Consider the following 21,552-nt stretch of genomic DNA (forward strand, 5'->3'; position numbering starts at 1 on the left):
TAGAATGTATTGTATGAGTATGAGGATGCTAAAATAATGCAATGATGGGGATATATCCAAAAAGAATGCAACAATGCACGCCATGCCAGTGCTTCAGCCGTATTGAACTCCCAGGTGTACCCGACACCAGTACAAATAAAACAGAAAGAAGGAGAGATAACACAGCGAAGCAAAAAAGCATAGAAAAACCGCAAAATGCATGATTCATGAGCACGGGCGTGTATGCATCAGAAATTAGGATTAGAATTCCATCTCGTCATCCCAGCCCAGCTGCGCGTATATCGATTTGGATTGGGATTTCTCGGGAGTTACTGGCACAACTGCAGCACCTTTGACGGGGGTTCCCATGACCGCAGGTGGGGAGTGAGCGCGAGGACTCTCGGCGACCATGGCATCAAGCGATAGAGAAAACGGCACAGCGGTGGGAGTAGATATACTCTGCGGTGCCTGTCTTTTGGGTGGCGTCTCCATGATTGCCGAGGTGCGAGCATGATTGAGAGACTGGCTGAATTGTCGAGATGATGTCGACAAGTTTTCTATGAATGCGGACATGTCCTTAGGGCGTGAATGGTTGGGGGAACCTGGGACTATTGGTTGTGTAGATGAGCGAGGCGCTGGAAGGTTGGGTACCCTGAAAAGGCCCTTGCCGGAGGAGGATGATGGGCGACGCGCAGTTATGCTATCACTCTGGAAAAGTTTGGAAGATGGCCTAGTTGGAGTTTCTTGAATAGCTCCGTCCAGATGACTTGATCGTGGATTGTCATGAGAATTGAAAGGATCGGAGTCAGCGCCAGAGAATGAGATCGCCCGTCGACTCGAGGACGGGATCATGGTGGGAGACTCGAAAGGAGAATTTTCCACACCAGCAAATGACCGGGATGGAGCCAGGCTACGAGGTAGCCCGACCCCCGCGTCCTTCCTTCGATTGCCTCGAGGAGTCGCCATGACCTGTACACCTTCGCCGAACGGATTGCGCACGGGATTTCTTGACTTCCTTGAACCGCTGCCACTTACAACCCGTTTCGACGCATCGTCTGCCAGATCCTTGGAGACGAGCTCTCTGTTCGGCTTCCGAAGTGCGTTAATAGCAGCATCCAGCTCTTTCTTCTGGTTGGCCAGCATTTGGACCTTTCTCAATTTAGTCTCATGCTGTCGTGCTACGGCGTTAAGATCAACCTCGCGGTTTTCGGTGCGTTTTGCTTTCTGAATGCCACCCCGGACACTGCCGCTGAGAACAGTGGGCAGCAAGGGTTCAATATCGTGCTTCGCATTATGCTGGGTCGGCGCAGTGTTGGATCGAGTCAGTCCTGGGTGCCGAGCATAGGACGCTGCCGCTTTATCGTCCGTAAGTACTCGCTGTAATGTCCGTCGGGGCTTCGGTGCAGGCTGTTGTCGCTTGACTTCCCCCCCGGGTTCCACACGGCGTGATTTACTCGAAGATTGTGTCTTTTTAGCAGCCGAGGAAATACTGCCGGATACCCCGAATTTGCGGGTGATCAGCTTGCATTTGTCCGGGAGACGCGCAGCATAGAATGGAATGATGACTTCTGTGCAGAAGTCACGCACCGCATCGCTCTCGACTTTCTTGCCTGAAAGATGGTTGCTACTGAAAGAAGAAGCCTTTGCTGTATCGGCGGCCGATGTTTCTTCCATTGTCACAGCGTGCCAAATACACATCCGATCGAGATGGAGTTCAAGAAGCATGTTCAAATCCGTTGGCTTCTTAGGCTTGGCTTTCTTCGGCGTATCTTGCGCCCCATTTACATCTTTCTCCTTGTTAGTGCTGGAAGCAATGGTGATTTCCAACCCCATGACTTCCAAAATCAGCAGGATCTGCAATTGTGTCTCGCGGAGGCGGAGATCCGAAATCTGTTTCTTAGACTCTGCTTCACGCGACGTTTCCTGTGCAGGATATTCATTCAAGATTCTGTCCTTCCACCACTTGTGGATGAATCCTTCCTCCCCTGGGTAAAGGCCATTCTTCCCCATCTTCTTTTTCTTACTTTTCCGCTTCTTAGATTTTGCGCCATCATCAGAAAGCGCAAGAGCTGCATCGCGAATTGCCAGGGGCAATGTTTCTCTGTATTTGAGGTCCATTTTCTTCGTAGCGAGGATAGCCTCGCGATAGGATTCGATCAACTCCGTCGAGCCATGAGGCTGTTCCAAGTCACGAGCCTGGAAAGCAGTCCGACAGCGTGTTAACGGGCCCTTCGCAAAGTACGCCACAGAAGTCTAGAAAATGTCAGCCGGGCAAACTCCTAATATCGAGTAGAGCAAATCACCTTTGAAACGTAGAGAGCCTGCAGATAGTGCTCTCTCATCCCGTCCAGCCACTCCTCAGGCGACTGTTGCACATCCACAACATTGGAATCGACACCATCAGCATCCATAGCCGCAGGTAAATCCCCCAAGCCCTGAGGTTCAGGAAGCAAGAAAGAGCCCCCTTCAACGGCATCAAAACTCCTCGACGGAGCAAGCGAATGGCTCCGGTGCTCTCCATCACCCACAAAGGATGCCTCGGTATCCCCGAGGTCCGACTCAGACGGACCAAAGACAACCGCAATATCCAGCCCAGCAGACCTTTCACTCACCTCATCGTCGGAGAAGGGCTCATCGATCTGAGCAGCCTGCCACCAGTCAAACCCATCGGGAATAGCCCCGGTCTCATCGACAGCAACGCTATCTATATCCGCAGCATCAGTTCCATGCCATCCCTTGGCCGCAACAACTAGATTGCCCTCGTGCACCCATCGGGCGAGCTTGGAGAGCGAGTATATTCCTCTCTTCACCCTCTCAATAATGTACAGGCCACCATTGGGCACTAGGCGCACTGCGAGGACGATCGGTTCCGTCTTTACGCACAAGTCAATTTCTAACGAGGGGATGTCCGCGGTGAAAAGGCCGCCGGATTGATCGTCGGATCGGGATGCAGGCGTATCGTCGAGCCACGAGAGGGGCAGCCTTGTGCGGGGGAGGGCCGTAATTGGTTCGAGGATCAAGGGTTCATCAGATAAAGACGCCGAGTGAGCCTATACAAGTTGCGGAGAGTGAGCAATAGCAACCAATGGATTGAGCGTATGCTGAGCCAGTTGTAAGCATGACTCACTCTAATGACGATGGAAGAGGTAGCAAGCCGTCTAGAAGTATCATCTAGCAGTACTTGATCGTCTCTTTTCCTCTTCTTTATAGGTGGAGGGGTCGGTTCGTGGAGTTTGTTCAGCGCGGATGAACTGAGCGGATCTAGGACGTTGGGGACAATGCGCGAGGCCATGGTCGCGTCTAGGAAATTGTGGGCATTCTGTAATTTGAACGCAAGAGTCAAGTCTTATGCTAAAGCAACAAAGCAATTGATGTTGGTTGTGCAGGTGTCGACAAGATCGCGCTCGAATCTTGGCGGATCTGGCGTCACGCGTCGGGACGTGTACTCCGCCTGGACCAATATGAGACACGTTAATTGATTTCGCTGAACTGGTCGACTGTTTGGCCTGAAAAGAATTTCGCCTAGGTTTGAGATTACTTTCTTACAAGATCGAGTACGTTAAGAATACCTAAACTAGTGGTATGATAGCAAGAACAATGTGAAAAAAATGGGATGAAATATTATGAATCTATCGCTAATGTTTAGATTAGCAGGCCCAGGACCAGACGAAAGAACTTCAGGTACTCTCACAGAGTAGTGTGCAGTTCCCTCGAAACCGAGAGGGCATGATCCCGCGTGGAAGCAGGACCAAAATCTCCTCGGTAGGTACCATGGACAGTGAGGTAGAGATACGGTGTTGAAGACTGTCGCTCCAGAAAAACGCCAAAAACTTCCTTTCCCAGCCGATGAAAAGTGGTATCATGTTGAATTTTGTCTTCGCCGAAAAGGCCCGTCATTTGCGCGACCATGCAGATAATGAAACAAGAGAAATTGGTCTCCTAGTGGGAACCAACTTCCGGATTTTATGAGGGTTTTTTATAGTCTATGCTCATCGTGCTTCGAGTTGTTGAAAACAAAGCAAATCATCACAGTCGTCAATAATTGTCCGGAGTCACCGGATCAAGCAGAGCCCGCTTAGAACTTGAGGGTACGGGGTGACTCCCAGGAGAACTCCTGGTTAGTGAAGTGGCCGTTCTTGGCGGTCTGGTAGTAGATGGGCTTGGCCAAGTCGAGGTCCTTCACGATGACACCGGGACGGAGATCAAAGTTGTCACGGATGATCTGGACCAGCTCGTCGGAGGTCTTGGAGGAAGTACCGTAGGTCTCAACGAAGATGGAGAGGGGCTCAGCGACACCAATGGCGTAGGAGAGCTGGACGAGGGCACGGCGGGCAAGCTTGGCGTTGACCAAAGACTTGGCGATCCAGCGCGCAACGTAGGCGGCGGAACGATCGACCTTGGAGTAATCCTTTCCGGAGAAAGCACCACCACCGTGGGCACCCCAGCCACCGTAGGTGTCGACGATGATCTTACGGCCAGTGAGACCGGCATCACCCTGAGGACCACCGATGACAAAGCGACCGGAGGGCTGGATGTGGTAGACAGTGCGATCATCGAGGAGCTCGGCGGGGATGACCTTCTGAACAATCTTCTCCTTAATGGTGGCACGGAGCTCCTCAGTGGAGACATCGTCAGTGTGCTGGGCGGAGACGACGACAGTGTCGACGCGCAGAGGCTTGACGGCACCGTTGTCGTGGGCATACTCAATGGTAACCTGGGTCTTGGTATCGGGGAGCAACCAGGGGATGGAGCCATCCTGACGGGCGGCCTTCATGGCAGCATTAAGCTTGTGGGCGAGGAGGACAGTCAAGGGCAGAAGCTCAGGGGTCTCGTCGGTGGCATAGCCGAACATGATACCCTGGTCACCGGCACCGAGCTTCTCAAGGGCCTCCTCGTAGTGAAGACCCTGAGCGATATCGGGAGACTGCTGCTCAATGGCAACCAAGACGTTACAGGTCTTGTAGTCGAAGCCCTTCTCGGAGGCATCGTAACCGATGTCCTTGATAGCGCCACGGATAATCTTCTGGTAGTCCAGGTGGGCTTTGGTGGTAATCTCACCGAAGACCATGATCATACCTAATGTGACACGTCAGATTGAGATCTGGCCTGAAGTAATTATAGTGAACCTACCGGTCTTGGTGGCCGTCTCGCAAGCGACCTTGGAGAGGGGATCCTCAGCAAGGCAGGCATCGAGGATAGCATCGGAAACCTGATCACTATTGGGGAATTAATACACTGTTACAATTGGAATTGATGGTACAGAGCCCATCTAATAATCCACTGAGGGCAAAGGTGAAAGGTTTTAGGGGTATAACTCACGCAATCTTATCGGGGTGACCCTCACCGACAGACTCGGAAGTGAAGAGGAAAGTGCCGCTGTTTGCAACTGAACCCATTGTGACGGTGTGTGGAAGAAACAGAAAATTGACAGAAAAGGAGGCGGGGGAGGAATGAGGAATGGAGAGAGGAGAGGGAAAGGGAGAAAGATATCTCGGGGAGGGGGAACCTTGGTGGGGTTTTGCTTTTTTTTCCGAGTTACACAGGCGGTACCCGAGAAAACATAGTGTGCGTGGGCGAAAGGCAAGGTACTGCCGAAGTACCCTCTGAATGTCCTCCGTACACGGTACTTCCTGTCCCTTGCTAGCCCGCGATCGCGCCATCTGGGGCGGTGAATATGGGCAGATCGTCTGGACTGCAATTTTCTTATGACGATAAGATAGAACATTCTAAAGTTCAATCTTCTTGGTACTTTTTAACATACAACCATGTCCAAATTTGGTGTCCTGGTAATGGGCCCTGCGGGTGCAGGCAAGACCACCTTCAGCAATGCAATAATCCAACACCTTCAAACCACCCGCCGCAGCTGTTTCTACGTGAACCTCGACCCTGCCAACGAGACATTCGCCTACGAACCAGATCTCGATATTCGTGACCTGATCACTTTGGAAGATGTCATGGAAGAGATGGGCCTGGGGCCAAACGGAGGCCTCATATACTGCTTCGAGTTCCTACTCCAGAACCTGGAATTCTTATCAGAGGCATTGGAGCCATTGAGTGAAGAGTATCTGATCATCTTCGATATGCCCGGACAAATCGAACTGTACACACACATTCCCCTGCTACCAACCCTCACAACTTTCCTCTCGCGACAGGGCCCGTTGAATATCAACATGTGTGCTGCCTATCTACTCGAAAGCACATTCGTCATCGACAAGGCCAAATTCTTCGCCGGTACACTCAGCGCCATGTCCGCCATGCTGATGATGGAGATGCCGCACGTTAATATTCTCAGCAAGATGGACCAAATCCGCGATATGGTGACGCGCCGGGAATTGAAGCGCTTTACCAACGTGGATGTGGAATTGCTGCAAGAGAAGGAGGAGGACGATCTCACCGCAGGTGCCAACCCAATGGCCGCGGAATCCTTGATGAGCGGCGGGTCTTTCAAGCAGCTCAACCGAGCCGTCGGACAGTTGATAGATGATTTCAGTATGGTTTCGTTCCTGCAATTGGATGTTTCGGATGAGGACAGCGTCGCGGCGATAGTGAGCCACATCGACAATGCTATCCAGTACCATGAGGCCCAGGAACCGAGAGAACCCAAGGATGCAGTCGAGGTGGATTATGAGGATTGAGGGATATCACATATGATTACTGCATCACTGTGACTTGCAGCGAATTCTCTGCATATACACCCCCACGACCGACCACTCTACCCAATGCCACTCCCTGCAGCAGCCTCGAGTTTTCGGCAGCGGAGCAGTCTGAGATAAAGCGCACTTTTCATCTCCGTTTGCTAATGTACGGTCTTACGATATTGGAAAAGCTTTCTAACGTTCTTGTCGCGCCGGACTCCACAGAATTTGGGGCTTCCTCGACGTTTGGAATCAATAATACTTACGATAAAATCATGGCTGCGACTACTAGAGTCAGAGCCAAGGGCTTTCTACACCACAAATGGATATTCGGTCATATCCTCGGGTAATAGAAATCATAATGAAACCAAGATGAGACTAAAATCAATCCATGAATATCGTGCTCTTTAGAATTCCAAAAACAAGTCGTTAATCGCTAGCCCAACTCAACGGGATGAAGTAAAGAATAGGCAGACCCATCGCGCAGTTTCATGATATACCCCAAACAGGGATACCAGCCGCAAAGAAAGACATCAACAAGCCGAGAATTTCGACTCAATTCCCAGCACACAACTATTCCAATCTCACCACACGTCCACATCCAATCCCACCGAAAAACCTCATCCAACAGCCCTATAACAGACCAAAGCAAACCGAAGTACCCTACCTCGGGACTCCCGCATAAGCCGCCGCAGCCATCTTAGTCTTTTCCTCAAAATCGCCGACAAACCCACATATCAGACCCCAAACCCACCCGACACCCCTGCCCGCATTCTCAATACCAACGTTGTAGACATACCAGCCAAGACCTAGAACCGAGACCCAGAAAACCAGCTTGAAAGCGAGCGCGATCCAGAACATGACAAGGCGGTAGGCGTAGTCGAGGATCTTGATAGAGATGAGGATTATGACGGCGAGGAGGAATAAGGACATTAGGTCTGGCATGACGGAGGCGTAGACGGCGAGGAACTTCGAGACGGGTTCGATTATGTATGGTTGAAGCACCATTGTCCGTAGGTGCGAGAGTTTTGTTGCGAGATGGTCTTGTGCTGTTGCTTGGAGGTAGGCGAATGTCGAATGATGGAGGACTGTTTGGAGGTTTTCTGTGTCCGGGATTATTGGTTAGCTTTTGCGGTGTGGGATTTGTATCTATATGGCTGGAAGGCAGGTTAAGTAAATACCTGGTAGCAAGTCCATGATCGCGTATTGGAGTATATTTGATTGTTGAAGAGGTCAACGAGGGAGAGACAGGGGCAGAGAGAGAAAGAGAGAGGTTCCTCGCGTGTCAGGTCCGTGTTTTTCTTTGGCTTGCCGCGCTTTGTTTGAGAACCTCGGCTCTTGGTGACCCTTGAGAATGGATTTTCGAGGGAATACTGGTGTGAGGCAGAGGAATAACACCCTGGCTTTCCAACGTTCAAAGGCGTTGTTTCTTTCCAAGGTTGGCTCGAGAGCGCTTCGTAAGGTCTTGTGCTGGAGCTCTTTGTTTGTAGTAGAGCAATGCGAGGTGGAGGGTACGTGAGGTGTGTTAAAGGTCAGCTGCAGCGGAGACTAGGAGATGTTATTTCTGAAGGTATATATTCCGATGCAATCAATGATGAATGGTAGGCCAAGAAGCGAATGCGATGTTTAAGCTTGGGTGTCTAAGTTGTGGCACCCAGAGGATGCAAACCAAACAAACTTCACATGTGAAGAGATGCTCTACTCCGTACGGAGCACAACATACTTGGATCTATAGCTTCACTTATACATTGCTCTCAGCTAATCTCGGTATGTTTCATGAATATTAGATTCATTATAAATGATACTGTACAGTAGATTAGATATTTACCTGAAAAGAGACGCTTTCTATATACAAGCGCGACCAACAACAGTCAACCACGAGTTCGTGAATGTAAAAGACAAAACGCTCCAAGCCCAAATTGGTGAAGAGGCCAGCGCGGTGCCACGCGCATGATCTAAGATGAACCAAAATAAAAACCCGGGACTCCGGGCTAACTCCAATATATTGTACTCTACCATCGCGGGCGATGGGAGCACAAATGCATATGCAGACATGGTATAGTAAGACAGTAGGAAAGGGCAAAGCGCGAGATTTGACAAATTTACAGAGCATCGATGAGCCCTCTGAGGGCGTCACGCTCAGCTTGGATCTCGGCAAGGAGTTGGCGGGTTTGGCGGAGAGCGTCATCTCTGCCGGATGAGTTAGTAAAGATGGGATGAAAAGAGATAACCATGAGATAAAACACAAGTTACATACCTGTCAGTTTGAAGCTGAGCCACATCGATCTGCGTGCGGTTCATACGTCCAACCACTTGCTCCATCTCCATATCCGCATCACGGAGGAGCTTCTCGAGATCCTTGACTCGTCGCTCGAGGATTTCGGATTGGACAACCTGGGTCAAGGGTACACCCTCACCGCTGGTGGTCTGGTCCAGGCGCGGCGAGCGAGCATCGAATGGTGCGTTGGGCGGCCGCGGGGAGAGGACAAGTGTGTTACGGCCGCCATTCATCATCCGAGTGAGCTGCGCATGCTGGCTTTCCTTCAGCAAACGGAGCTCGTCCTCATGCTTGCCCATCTCTTCTTCCGTGTGGTTTTGGGCAACCAAAAGAACTTCCTCCAGCTCTCTCATGTGGTTCTGCAGAATGTTGATCCGTTCAACGGAGAGCTGCTGATCTTTGTCACCTTTATCAATGGCTGTTGCTAGACGGGAATGCAGAGAAGTATTGGTCTGAAGCTGGTAATGGACTTTGCTGCCCAGTGTCTCAATTCGAATAAGGGAGGAAGCGAGCTCCTCCGAATCCGCAACACCTGCCTTAGCCTCCGCTTGATCTGCTTGCAATTTCTGGAATGCAGATTGCAGGGAAGATGATGTGGTCGCGACCTCAGCAAAGCCTTCTTGGCCGGTCATCAACTCTGCACCAGCGGCAGTGTCCTCCACAAGAAGAGCGCGCAGAGAGCTGGTCTCCTGCTCGGCACGGTCCAAGTCCATCTTGAGACCAGCGAGGTTCTTCTCGCATTGCCACTTGCCATCTAGAGCATCCTCAGCGCGCATGCGAAGATGATTCACCTCGTCACGCAGGTTGCGCACATCTCTCTCATAGCCTAATTTCCGTGGCTGACCCGATTGCTGCGCTCGAGCAAGCTCCATCTCGAGCAGACGAGTGCGCTTCTCGTACTCGCGGGCCTGGTATGCCTGGCGATCGAGGAGGCTCCGCAATGTCCGGTGGAGGACATCGCGTTGAACCTCGATATCGTGGACCTTGTCAACCAATGATTCACGTGTTTCTGGTGATTTACCACCGCTGTTATTATTCACGGAGTTGGATCGAGAAAGTCCACCTGAGTGAGCTAAGCTGCTGGGCTTGCGTGCAACGGAGCTCGATCGTCTCACTCCAAATGCCGAGTTTCTGGGTGAGGCCCCTTCCTCAGCGATTGAAGCGAATCGACCACCCTGTAGCTGAGCCAAAGAAGCATTCTCGATTTTTAAAGCTTCAATTTCCTCAATGAGCCTGTTGTCATCTCGAAGTTGATCTCGATCATTTCGCAATTGTTCCAACTCTACCCGCATGGCAGTAAGTAGGTCCTCAAAGTTATCTTTGGATTGCCGCTCTTCAAGCAGCTTCCGCTTGGTGTTTTCCAATGCGGTCTCGAGTTCCTTGGTTTTCGACGACAAATCAGACGTATCCGTTCTGTCGCGTCGAAGCTAATGAAGGTTAGCAGTTGGTCACATTTGCGCCATAGTTTGTCAGCCGTACCTGTTGAACTTGAGATTCCAAGATTTGAACATGCGATTCTGATGCCAAGCGCTGAGACCGCTCCTCCTGTAACTTCTGCGATAATTCGACCTTGAGTTGTGCTCGTTCTTGGTCTGCAGCTCGGCGAATCTTTTCGATATCTTCGCTCTTCCCAGCATCTGATGCATAGCGAACAGAGCTATTACCCGAGTCTGAGAAATAGTCACTTGTCCGTCGATTGATGTCCGGACCTTCTAATTGTAGCCGTTCGACTAGATCCTCCAGATCCATTTCCCGGCGGATAGATCTCGCTAGTTCGGAGCTTATCTCTCGTAATTCATTCTCAATGTCTGCGATCTTGGATATAAATATATTTTCCTTTAAACTTGAAGACCCCATTGAGGTCCGCGCTGGATGACCATATCCATTGGTCTTGGGATCGTATGGAGAGCCGGGGTTGAAAGGAACGTTTGCTAATGGTGGCATAGGGAAATGTGTTGCTGATCGACCGGAGTCGGAGATCTCGGTGCTCGATGATTCACCTCCGGGAGATGTATTATTCCCCTTCCAGCCGAAGAAGGAGCTGATCTTGTTCCCAGGGGTTCTGGGGTTCCTTGGATCTCCCGCACCCATTGACATTGATACCGCACGCGAGTCTACTTTGAAATGTAGTGGAGGTGGTCTGTTCATAGACATGTGTAATGCCATACTCGTTGCCCGTCGTGACGATCGTTTCGTTAGAGGAGGGGATCTGAGGATCGGGATGAATGGTTCGCTATCTAGACGACTGTGCAGAGGGGTTCCATTCATGAACTGATGTTCGTACTCTTCGTCAAAGTAGTTGGAACCCTCGTCTTCGTCGTCGTCGTCGTCGTCGTCGTCCTCAAGCACCGATCTTAAGTACGAGGCGGAACCGTGGCGGGATGCAGCGGTATCGATGTATAGGGGTTGAGAATCGTTCCGTCCTCGCGAATATCTAGAGAGTTGGGACAGAGGCACGCGATTAGTCTTCCAGACTTTGGAGAAACGGAATAGCATGTGTAGGCCATATCATGCTTGATCGGTAGGTAGCCCGGGGGAGAAAAAAGGAGGGTCTGCCGAAAAACGCGGGAGAGGAAAAACCGGGGTCATGCTGGTCGCGTACCTATTAGAGTTCTTTGGCACCGATATATATGAGTCTCCATCCACCGACAAAGGGGAGAGTGGTGCAGTGGGAATCGAAATGGGTTTATCTCCCTCGAACGAAATGGGAGAGGAGGGATGATCAGGGCCCGAAGTCACTGGACCATCATTATGCGGGAGAGGTTTCGTTCGGACTGGAGGAGTAGTTGGAGGGGGGTTAGGACTAGAGAAGCTCTCTGAATGGGCGGGAGAGCCGCCAAACTCTAGAGGAGACGCCATGAAACACCCTGGTCCGTATCAAAAAATAGCCATGGATCGACAGCCGTTCATGCTGATAAGCACGGGAAAGAGAATGGCAAGCGCCAATGAGACGACCAAAAGGGTAAGGATTATTCTAGGAGGATATCAGACGAGAAGGGAAATGGGAGAAAAGGAGAAAGTCTTGGTACACGACAACCCCGGGCGATTGGCGCAAACCGCCCGTGGGTTCTCCATTTCAGTAGCGCTGGCTTCGGGACGAGTAAGCGTGGGTGGAGCACAAGGGGGGCTGGCGTGGGTCTGGATGTGCATCAATTCAATTGGTACGAATATCATACAATGATGCTTTGGCCGATAGGATCGACATCGCTTGAGAACCTACTTCGTATGTACCATGCAGCGTGGCGATACGCTTGACGTCCTTGATAGTCCGGACCTGGTAAGATGTGTATAATATACAATGTACTCTGTACGGAGTATATGTTGTATAGTACTATATGGAGCACGGTGATAAGGTTTGAAATATGAAAATAGAACATTCAATAGTGTCAAGTGACACAAAGAACCCCCTTGAGTCGTGGAGAGGAGAGGAGAGGGAGAGGTTAGCCCGGGTGAATGCTTGGCGATTCAGGGGTAGCCTTTCAGGGCTGTGGGAAGTACCGGGAATGTACTTTTATGTCACTTTCCTTATCTTTCTCTTGAAAAGATACCTCCAAGTACTTTATGTCTACTTTGATGTTTGACTTGGTAGCCCTATACAATCTACTCAGTAACTACTCTGCGTATCTGAAGTTTTCACTATTAGGAGGCTACATTTATATTAGAGTTGTGTATTTCATACGGCTTGTATATAACTTCAACGGACTATGGAAACTCAATATAATTGTCTGCAGTATATTAAGGGGCCCTCCGAAGACAGTGGAGATACCCCTTTTCCCCTTCCCTCTCTCGTACAAGCTTCTCAATTTTGTGGAAAACCCAAGGCCATACCCTGCCAGAAGAACGTGCACAATCCAACACGCTAACTACGGTATGTCCAATCAAAGTGAGACGTCGATCAACACAGCGTCTCGCCAGACACTCGGGCCAGCGCGTGGGGCCGGAATGTGTTGCTTCAACGGGCTAAGCGCCCGGCCTAAAGCACCTGTTCCTGCATCGTGTCACATCAGGAAGTTGGCCAATGTGATTATTGTACTTTGTTTGGAAGACCCCGTACGGAGTCCAGTCCACCGATATGAGGGTTAGCACTGAAGACCCCACCTAGAAAGACATTACTACTTACTGCAATTCATATGGATTCTTTCCGCGGCTGGAATTGATTGGACAACCATATGTTCCTTGCTTCAGCTTAGGACCCAAGGATCCAACTCTACTGTCTACATACAACATACAATCCCCCGTGTTGTGAATAACGGCCTAGCAGTAATCACACACTACTCTTATTTGACGTTAGGGCCGAGAATACGGAGTACTATTAGGTTATACAATTATTGTGTCAACCCCTTATCGATCTACAGGGTTTATTCAGGGCGTTGATGCGACTGCTCGGACTCGCTCTTTGTTACACCCTAAGGAGATAATTGTTTCACTGGTACAATATGTGGTAACATTGAAATTAGACTAAATGTTACCATCCCGACAAATGGAAATATTTATATGAGGTGGCTTGATCTATTGTATGAAATTAAGGGTTCTAAGATGCGTACAACATAGGGCTACTCCAGGGGTCCACCATAGCTGTCACAGACTGAGTTGACAGGACGGAGGATGTACCATACGGAGTACGGAGTACACAGCGCTAAACTGTTGTCTCAGTCCACCTGCACGTCAAAGAAAAGTTGGCTTATGCACACCCGTTTGATCCACTCCCTTCCAGTCTAGACCATGTCTCAACCTTTGAAGCTGTCTCACATTCAAATACTTAAATCCCAGCCACTGCTGTTCTATCATTAGAAGTAGTTGGGAGTGTCCGGGTCCAACGGCTGGCTAGATGTCTCGATGCTGCATTTACGCTGTTTCAGGGGCCCTTGCTGTATGCACATCTCTAGATATGCAACATATTGGATGCAATATCTGGCACGTACGCATTATAGGTATGGCGGTGAGCAAACCTCGGCCTCGGCGCTTCCCTTTAAAATCCTTCGTGCTCCCTCTCTTTGATCACTAATTCAGACTCGTCGCATTTTCCAGCTTCATCCACAGTGGTTGAGCATTCGACAAGGTTTGTGCATACGGCTGGACCCACTGCAGACAAAGGCGATGGGATTATCCTAGCCACCTCAAAGGTTTTTTATGGGGCATCTGTTCGCCGGTTCTGATGATCTGGAGGATCCCGACGAGGGCTCAAGCAAAATTTACAGTCAAAACACTTAACTAACTGGCATCCTAACACCGATATACTCGTTCTGAAAGTTCCCCTGTGAAGACATTGGATTGCGTCGAATGATCTAAATCAATTCGAAAGGCTAATGCTTCACATCGACGACCACAAGCACTGCCGTTCGATCATTGAGAGTGAGATTCATACAACGTGATGATGAACTGGGCGGGGTTTGAACTGTTATAAGGTCTTCTAAGTCTATTCCACCATTGGTGTTCGACACTTAGTGTGTCCTTATTACTATCCGTACTAATTATTTTTGCCCTGTGAGCTAAGAGACCAGTAAACAGTAAGATATAATTCAAGGGCAAAATATCGGTAATATTATAGTAGCCCAATGCTAACTACTAGTAACTACTGGTCCCATTTACTCTGTGAGCCTGCGACCATGTCATTCGACAATTTCAACATCGAGGGCAACATGAACACCACGAACATACCTTTCGCCGTGAAGCGAGGCAGTAAATTGCCATAGTTGATCGACAAGCTAAACGAAAAGAGATTAATACGGCATTTCAAAGGCGACTAGACGTTCATGGAAATTCCACCGACCGCGGAAAGCTCTCTTGAAATCCGACCTAGAAGAGTTAGTCTTCAAGCATCTCGAGATGAAGGCATCTAGCTGACTTGCGATTATCCACCGCTTGCTTGCTCGTTCCAATGATTCAGTTACCGGTTGCAATACCTCGGTCATGTGGTTGAAATGCTTTTCCAGCCAGGCAGCTACCGTTCCAGCCTTCTGAAGTAAAAAGACGGCCGCCAAAGGCATTTTGCTTATGCTGAGAATGTCGTCCATACATGTAATGTCACGAGTGATGTTCAACGCCATTTCTAGAGCTGCTATAGACGACTCCCGGACATTATTCTGTCTGCCTGGGACGCTACCAAGGCACATCAGCCGCTTCTTATGAAGTTCAATGAGAGCTCTACTTCCATTAGCATTAAAGAAAGATATGACCAAGGGGTGACTCACAGAAGAAGGATAATTATCGCTCTGTATGGTCGCTCCCAATCCTTTCCAGAGCTATTCAAAACGTCGACCGTATGTTTTCGAATCAATGACTCAATTCTCCAGAAATCATAGTCTGTCATTTCCATCATGGAGACGGGATGAATCTCGGTTAATTGTACGACTTGCTCCAGAAAATAGACAGCCTCTATCTGCTGAGCAAAACCTGGAATGGTTGTTCCCATTGCGTCAGAGAGCAGCTTTATTTCCGGATCCCAGGGACCAACCCCAGTATGATTGCTCCATAGCTCATCATCAACAGGAAGTTCATGCCCGCTCTGAGAGCTCTGAACGAGCAAGGTTCGTCCAGAACTCTCATCAAAGTGATAGAAGAGTCTGTCGAGCAAGTAAATCGACCACCACACACGCTTCCTCTCTTCTTCAAAAACAGAGGAGTTCTGGCGGAGCCGATGCAACCCAGTAGCGAATCCCAAATTGACACAGCAAGATAGCGTTGTATATGAATCAGAGTGCAATCCACTTCCTTGCTCATATATAGCTAGCAGTAATCCTGACTGCATAGTGGCTAAATGATCTTGTCGATATGTATGTAGGAGCGAGAAAATCTTTTTGCATACCACATATAGGGGTATGATTTCAGTAAGCTGAGACAGTTCTGGGACATTTGGCGGATTCACCAGCAAAATATGGAGAATAAGGGAAGCCAACTCGGCACAGGGCTCATCTCGCAGTGATGCAACTCTTTGTGCCAAGAAGATGGGATGAATAAAGGGAAGCCATTGGTGCATGCATCGTTCGTAGCAACCTATAACATTTTCTAATCGAAGATTCAGGCTTGCCAAGATGTCAAACATGTAGGAAGTGAAACCAATGTCGATGCTCTTCTTCCTGCAGGTGCCGATGTAGGGTTGATCAAGGTAGTAAAGTGATTTGTGAATAACTAAGCTCCAATGGTCATGATCTTGAGTGCAAGTGATAGGTTGTAGAGGCTGATGGCTAGGATTTTCCTGAGTAGCACAAGATGTGTACTGACATGGAACGTTATTGCTTCGCCAATTTAGCCAATTGCTCCGAACAAGGTTGAATCCATTATTTACCTGACACAACGGCTGCAGCCCGGAATTTGCCGATCACATTTGCGTTTCTGAGAATGACACAAGAAACAGGCGTTTGGAGCAGCACTGCCTACTTGCATAATAGCAAAAATACTCTTGAATGGGCGGGAGCTTAAGGAGCGTGGATTCATGAAAACGCCAGTAAGTAGTGGATAATAGTTTGGCCTATTAGGGACAAGTACAATATAAAGCGGTGAGAGCAATACTGGCAGAACCAGACTCTTGTTGCGCTAGTCCGCTAGTGTCGGACTAGCTTCCCTTGGCAAATGAAGTATGTGATGGGCTATATTGTATGAATCCTTCAATATTATACAATTCCCTAGGTCCCTTAGGCTGCTTATCAATTTCAATCATAAATCTCAGTGTGGTACTCGGTGTTCGGTGTTCGGTCTTATTAAAAGACAATAGATCGTCAGCTATAAGTATGCTCGCTACTCCGTATACGCCCATTAGTTCTTTGCCAAACCTCATCATCGGATTTCCCAAACTTTGCCTACCCCCAAGAAACATGAGTGTTTCCGACGTGCCTTGTGCTCCATCCCTTTTCATATCCCACGGTACAGGGCCGTTTCCGCTCTTGGACCCCGAACAGGAATCCTACAGACAACTCCTCCGCCGTCACGGAAGCAAGCTCGACGGTGTCAAGGGAATCCTCCTTTTTTCGGCTCATTGGGAGACCGAGACTCCGCATATATCGGGTGGCGATAATCCTGGTATCTTCTACGATTATGAAGATATGCGGGATAGGCTCCCGCCGGCGGCGTTTGAATTCCAATATCCGGCACCTGGAAATGCGAAGTTGGCTACAGAAGTTGCCAACCGACTGAAAGAATGTGGATTTAGTCCTACTTTGGATCTTCAGCGTGGATTTGACCATGCTGTCTACGTCCCAATGATCCTTCTACGACCGCAGGCCGATATCCCAATCGTCCAGATGTCCATTCTGAAAGGACACGATGAACAAGATTCAACAGAGAAGAACATCAAGCTGGGACAGGCAGTGGAGTGTTTCCGGAATGCCGGCTACGCCATTGTTGGGAGCGGCGGGTCGTACCATGACTTCGAGGCTATCGCAAAGGCATTCTTTACAAATGAGCCTGTGCCAGCAGGCACGGAACGATTCGAAAATTTTTTGAAGAATGCGGCATCCATTCCTGATTCTTCCCAGAGAGAAGTGGCGCTTCTTGGATGGAGGGAACTCCCTGCTAGTCATACTGCTCATTTGACCAACTGTTCAGAGCATCTAATGCCTTTCATGGTTGCGGCGGGAAGTGGAGGGGACATTGCCGGAGTGAGATTTGATATGTATGAGTACAAGGGAGCTCCAATGAGTTTTTATAGGTGGTAAAGGAGGTCACTCAGTCTGAAGGTCGACCTTCAGACGAAGTGTCATTCTTGTGTAATCACTTCTTGTTACCTATAGGAATTATGAATTTCGCCTTTTCATTAATAATCTCTGTATTTTGTTTCCATACACGCTGATCGATTTTTGATCTGGCTAGTTGCGAAGCATTGCATGATAGCTCATTCACTCCCTTGGGCACTTTCCATTATCAGCGCCCTACTGTGTGGATTGAATACATGGAGGTACTACCTGGATACGACGGCTAAAGACAGAGACATTGCAGATAGCTACATGTATTTCTTATGACAAACACTTCTATCCTTTCTCACCTCCTTCCCGAATTCCATCCATGAACCTATTCCTCTATTGATTGCTCTTCCCACGAAGTACAGGCTTATACTCATTTTCAATGAAAATAAAGTGCGCAAGGCCCGAACTTCGATTTGGATGATAACGGAAATGCCACATGGATATTCCCCTCCTTCGGTCAGTGACCCTCCCGCAGCTGCCCCTCACCGAGCTAAACTACGGCAGCGTGGCACTTACTTGCCGAGGAACACTAGATTAGCCACGTTCATGATTGACATGAAGAGCCAAATCAAGACGGCTAGAATCATTGTGTACCACGAGTTGGTCATCTTGACACCTTCGGGTTCGAGCTCGGCTCCCTCTCCAATTACCTGGTCCGCATCGCTCTCGTCATCCCTGCCCGCCATGCGCCAGCGCGCTTTGCCGGGATAGGCCGTCATGTATTTATCGCGGCAGGTAAAGTAGATCAGCGGCGCGGTAACAAATGGAAGTATGATACTCAGCGCTACTTGCGACCCATTGAGTGCTGCATTAAGCCCTTCGCGACCCACGGCTCCCGCGATGACGATGCTCGGTGTGATACTGATGGTGCGGGTTATGAGGCGGCGTAGCCACGGCTTCATCTTCCAGTTCAGCGCGCCCTCGCTGACCATCTGGCCGGCGATGGTGCAGACGATTCCTGCTGATACTCCCGACAGCAACAATGCCAGAGCGAATATGATACCTGCCGCGGGCGAAATGGACTTGGAAAGCAGATCGTGAATACCAAAGATGTCGGCCTCGAGGGCAAGTGGGTTTTGATATAGCGCGGCACCAGCAACGATGAGAATGGCGGAGTTGACAAAGAGGGCGAACGTGAAGAGCGAAATGGCCAGCTCGAGAATCGATACTGTCAGCGAGTGCTTAATTGCGCCTAAGGACGGGACATAGTAGCCGTTGTCGATACCATCATCTAGAACGGTATATCCCGACGCGAGCTGACGAGGCAAAAGCCTACTTCGCTCATCGTATTCGCGTAGGCGGGGTTGAACAATTCCCGACCCTAGGTACAGACTGTGAGGCATGACTGTTGCGCCAAGAATTCCACAGGCCTGATAGATACTGGAAAAGCATGAGAGTGAGATAAGGGGACAGCGGGGAATTTTGGACTCACGCTTCCGACTCGATGAGATATTTTGACGGAATATAACCCTTGAAAACCTCCCCCGGGGTAGCGCCATGGATCATAGACATTTGGATGCAAAAACACACGACCACGGCGAGAACCAAGCAAATGATAAACATTTCAAAGTACCGTAGACCCTTCATAGACCCTTCCGGGTGGTAGAAAAACAGGGTTACCATGACATCGAGGATGGAAATAGCGCATCCTGCGACCAGCGGTACCTTAGGGATCAGAAGGTTCAATGCAATGGCAAATCCAATCACCTGGTCAGTTAGCACTTGTAGACGCACAATATACAAAACGGGGAGTGAATCAGGGGTCTACCTCTGCTATATCGGTGGCAATAATGGCAGCCTCGGCAAAGGCGTACAGGATGTAGTTGAGCCAGCGCGGGAGAAACGCGCGACATGCCTCGGCGAGGTTCAGACCACTGACGGTGCCGAGCTTGATTGCCAGGCTCTGGAGGAAAATAGCAAACAAGTTGGACAGGAGAACGATGAACAATAGACGGAAGCGGTACGAGGCTCCTGCGGCAATGTCGGTCGAGTAATTGCCCGGATCAACTAGGTGCAGGCATGTAAGTGAGGTGAAGGGGAAGGTTGCGGGACGACAGCATTCTGGACATACTGTACGCAACCGAAATCATAAAGCCCGGCCCGATGAAGGAGCCAAAGGTAGCGAGCATCTTCCGGGCGCGCTGGATCAGCGTGCCCGGGTCGGCGTCACCACCAGCTGAAGCTGGAGGAGAACCCGAGGGGTGGGCGGCTGCAGGTGTCTGCAGACCACCCTCAGTGGACTGGCCGCGATCAATTGATCGCTGAGCCAGCCGGTAGGTGGCCTTGCCGTGGCCGTCGCTTTCGGTAGGAGCATCACTGGCTATTTGACCTGGGACATTCGAGGCCGCATTTGACACTGCGTTAGTGTCGCTTTCTCGAACGGCCCGAATGTTGACGAGGCCGTTGAAGTCCTCGTTGGTGGTCAGGTCACTGGAGTTTGGGTTCGGGCTTTGGTTGTAGCCGTCACCCTCGAGGGGCTCCTCGGTGTGGGATGTCTTGTTCATTCCGTTGACAACTGCCGCAGAATATGACTTGTTGGTCTACGATTGATAATACTTGAGACGGGGTGTCGGATGAATGTTGGGGAGACGCGGAAATAAAATTTATGGCTCCAGCGGTACTCCGTATAGGCAGCAGAAAAAGGAACCCGAATGAAGTTTTCCCCCCACAGCGGCTGGTTTGTACCGACTTTCCCCGGAGGGTGGATTGATCTCCGATTTTGTTTCTCTTCTATTCTTTCTGAGCCCTATTTTTAGAGGCACCTAGCTCAATACAGTCAATGGAGACAGACAGCACCAGAAGATAGCCGGGATTACTTCGGTGTCAGACTCCATGCCCGACATTTCGTGCCCAATTGGGATTATACCCTCGCGCAACCCCAAATACATTCCGTATCTCATATTCCCCATTTGTGCTTTCATAGTGGGTGAATCCGGCTAGACAACCAAGGATGACATGGAAGAAGCCGGTGATGACACCGTAAACAGCCCCAGCTGCGGCAGCAACACTGTAAGGGCAGACATCGTAGCCTGCAGGTTCAAGTTAAGTATTAGTTAAATCATTCAACCGATCCAACAGGAGCAGCGAAGAGAGCGACCCCGAAGCTTTCATGATGTAGGAGAGACGGCAACGAACCTCCGTTATGTGCCATACGAGCAAAGACGTATCCTCCCAAGGCATTGAACCCCATAACACAAAGTTGTGTCTGAGGTTTGCCACCATATAGCCCCCCAGCCGCTGAAGGACAGGAAAAGATTAGCAACGGAGCTGCAAGCGAGGAGAAAAGACTTACATTGATATATCCCCATACATTCTCCCGAGAGGGGAATAGCAGCGACAACAGCCGCAATAAGCAATGCGCTTGGTGCTATATATCGTTAGTACAATGACTAGATGGGTCATGATAATGACCGCCAACGTGAGCCGCACAGAGCTCTAGCTGAACAGTGCTTCAGTGGACGGGTTTCCACTCACTTTCTCCAAGAACCAAATTGCTAATCTCCGCCGTGACCAGGACACAAGTTCCAAAGCCACTTGCCACCAGAGCCAACAGTATCCACGCGGGCGTTGGCAAGCCCGCGTACCCTGCGAATTCGATAAATGCTAACACCCCTGATTTAGTGACTCCAGCGAGCGCACCGAGTTGTAGTGCTCTCGCTGTCAGTGGGCTCCCATTGACATGCGCGGCGGTCGCCACTGCAGCTGGACCGGCGGCAGCGTTTACTGCAATGTCTAGCACAGCCAAGGCGAAGAACGTCCATACTAGAGTAAGGGACATGGTAAGTATTGAGTGGAGGCATGATGAAGTCACATGTAGGAAGTCATTCTGATTTCCTCTGGGTCCAAAACATGACACTTACTGTTAATAGCAGGATGATTGAGCTCGTCCATATCCATGGTGAGAATTGTCAGAAAAAACCAGATTCATATACTGAAATAGAAGCAGTAACGATTCACACAAGTCAAGATATATGCCTGGAGA

The 21,552-nt window shown here is 49.8% G+C and overlaps 10 protein-coding genes across 10 annotated transcripts; 2 read left to right on the plus strand and 8 right to left on the minus strand.

Annotated features, from left to right (window-relative positions):
• Window positions 1–240: 240 nt before the first annotated feature.
• LCP9604111_8637 (uncharacterized protein) lies at window positions 241–3,271 on the minus strand (the record flags this gene model as incomplete). Its single annotated transcript, XM_039076802.1, has 3 exons — window positions 241–2,232; window positions 2,283–3,029; window positions 3,107–3,271. 3 exons carry the CDS (start codon window positions 3,269–3,271, stop codon window positions 241–243), a joined length of 2,904 nt encoding a protein of 967 aa, XP_038925381.1.
• A 783-nt stretch (window positions 3,272–4,054) lies between these two features.
• Window positions 4,055–5,375, minus strand: LCP9604111_8638 (S-adenosylmethionine synthetase; the record flags this gene model as incomplete). Its single annotated transcript, XM_039076803.1, has 3 exons — window positions 4,055–5,055; window positions 5,110–5,195; window positions 5,299–5,375. The coding sequence occupies 3 exons, from the start codon at window positions 5,373–5,375 to the stop codon at window positions 4,055–4,057; spliced, it is 1,164 nt and encodes a 387-aa protein (XP_038925382.1).
• A 369-nt stretch (window positions 5,376–5,744) lies between these two features.
• Window positions 5,745–6,614, plus strand: LCP9604111_8639 (putative signal sequence-binding GTPase GPN3; the record flags this gene model as incomplete). The annotated part of the gene is made up of 1 exon (XM_039076804.1): window positions 5,745–6,614. One exon carries the CDS (start codon window positions 5,745–5,747, stop codon window positions 6,612–6,614), a length of 870 nt encoding a protein of 289 aa, XP_038925383.1.
• A 663-nt stretch (window positions 6,615–7,277) lies between these two features.
• LCP9604111_8640 (Apq12 family protein) lies at window positions 7,278–7,811 on the minus strand (the record flags this gene model as incomplete). Its single annotated transcript, XM_039076806.1, has 2 exons — window positions 7,278–7,717; window positions 7,796–7,811. The coding sequence occupies 2 exons, from the start codon at window positions 7,809–7,811 to the stop codon at window positions 7,278–7,280; spliced, it is 456 nt and encodes a 151-aa protein (XP_038925384.1).
• Window positions 7,812–8,716: 905 nt separating this feature from the next.
• Window positions 8,717–11,751, minus strand: LCP9604111_8641 (uncharacterized protein; the record flags this gene model as incomplete). Its single annotated transcript, XM_039076807.1, has 4 exons — window positions 8,717–8,804; window positions 8,872–10,319; window positions 10,372–11,326; window positions 11,495–11,751. The coding sequence occupies 4 exons, from the start codon at window positions 11,749–11,751 to the stop codon at window positions 8,717–8,719; spliced, it is 2,748 nt and encodes a 915-aa protein (XP_038925385.1).
• Window positions 11,752–11,877: 126 nt separating this feature from the next.
• LCP9604111_8642 (uncharacterized protein) lies at window positions 11,878–12,269 on the minus strand (the record flags this gene model as incomplete). The annotated part of the gene is made up of 3 exons (XM_039076808.1): window positions 11,878–12,030; window positions 12,113–12,166; window positions 12,225–12,269. 3 exons carry the CDS (start codon window positions 12,267–12,269, stop codon window positions 11,878–11,880), a joined length of 252 nt encoding a protein of 83 aa, XP_038925386.1.
• Window positions 12,270–14,635: 2,366 nt separating this feature from the next.
• Window positions 14,636–16,275, minus strand: LCP9604111_8643 (Zn(II)2Cys6 transcription factor; the record flags this gene model as incomplete). Its single annotated transcript, XM_039076809.1, has 5 exons — window positions 14,636–14,688; window positions 14,738–15,036; window positions 15,084–15,517; window positions 15,698–16,127; window positions 16,178–16,275. 5 exons carry the CDS (start codon window positions 16,273–16,275, stop codon window positions 14,636–14,638), a joined length of 1,314 nt encoding a protein of 437 aa, XP_038925387.1.
• A 428-nt stretch (window positions 16,276–16,703) lies between these two features.
• LCP9604111_8644 (DODA-type extradiol aromatic ring-opening family dioxygenase) lies at window positions 16,704–17,543 on the plus strand (the record flags this gene model as incomplete). Its single annotated transcript, XM_039076810.1, has 1 exon — window positions 16,704–17,543. One exon carries the CDS (start codon window positions 16,704–16,706, stop codon window positions 17,541–17,543), a length of 840 nt encoding a protein of 279 aa, XP_038925388.1.
• A 539-nt stretch (window positions 17,544–18,082) lies between these two features.
• On the minus strand, window positions 18,083–20,074 carry LCP9604111_8645 (NRAMP family metal ion transporter; the record flags this gene model as incomplete). The annotated part of the gene is made up of 4 exons (XM_039076811.1): window positions 18,083–18,950; window positions 19,003–19,277; window positions 19,339–19,577; window positions 19,642–20,074. 4 exons carry the CDS (start codon window positions 20,072–20,074, stop codon window positions 18,083–18,085), a joined length of 1,815 nt encoding a protein of 604 aa, XP_038925389.1.
• A 319-nt stretch (window positions 20,075–20,393) lies between these two features.
• LCP9604111_8646 (uncharacterized protein) lies at window positions 20,394–21,467 on the minus strand (the record flags this gene model as incomplete). The annotated part of the gene is made up of 5 exons (XM_039076812.1): window positions 20,394–20,599; window positions 20,706–20,807; window positions 20,863–20,937; window positions 21,045–21,332; window positions 21,431–21,467. 5 exons carry the CDS (start codon window positions 21,465–21,467, stop codon window positions 20,394–20,396), a joined length of 708 nt encoding a protein of 235 aa, XP_038925390.1.
• Between the last annotated feature and the right edge of the window lie 85 nt (window positions 21,468–21,552).

The sequence above is a fragment of the Penicillium roqueforti genome (assembly GCF_015533775.1).
Source record: "Penicillium roqueforti strain LCP96 04111 chromosome Unknown scaffold_35, whole genome shotgun sequence".
In the NCBI taxonomy this organism is placed as follows: Eukaryota; Fungi; Ascomycota; class Eurotiomycetes; order Eurotiales; family Aspergillaceae; genus Penicillium; species Penicillium roqueforti.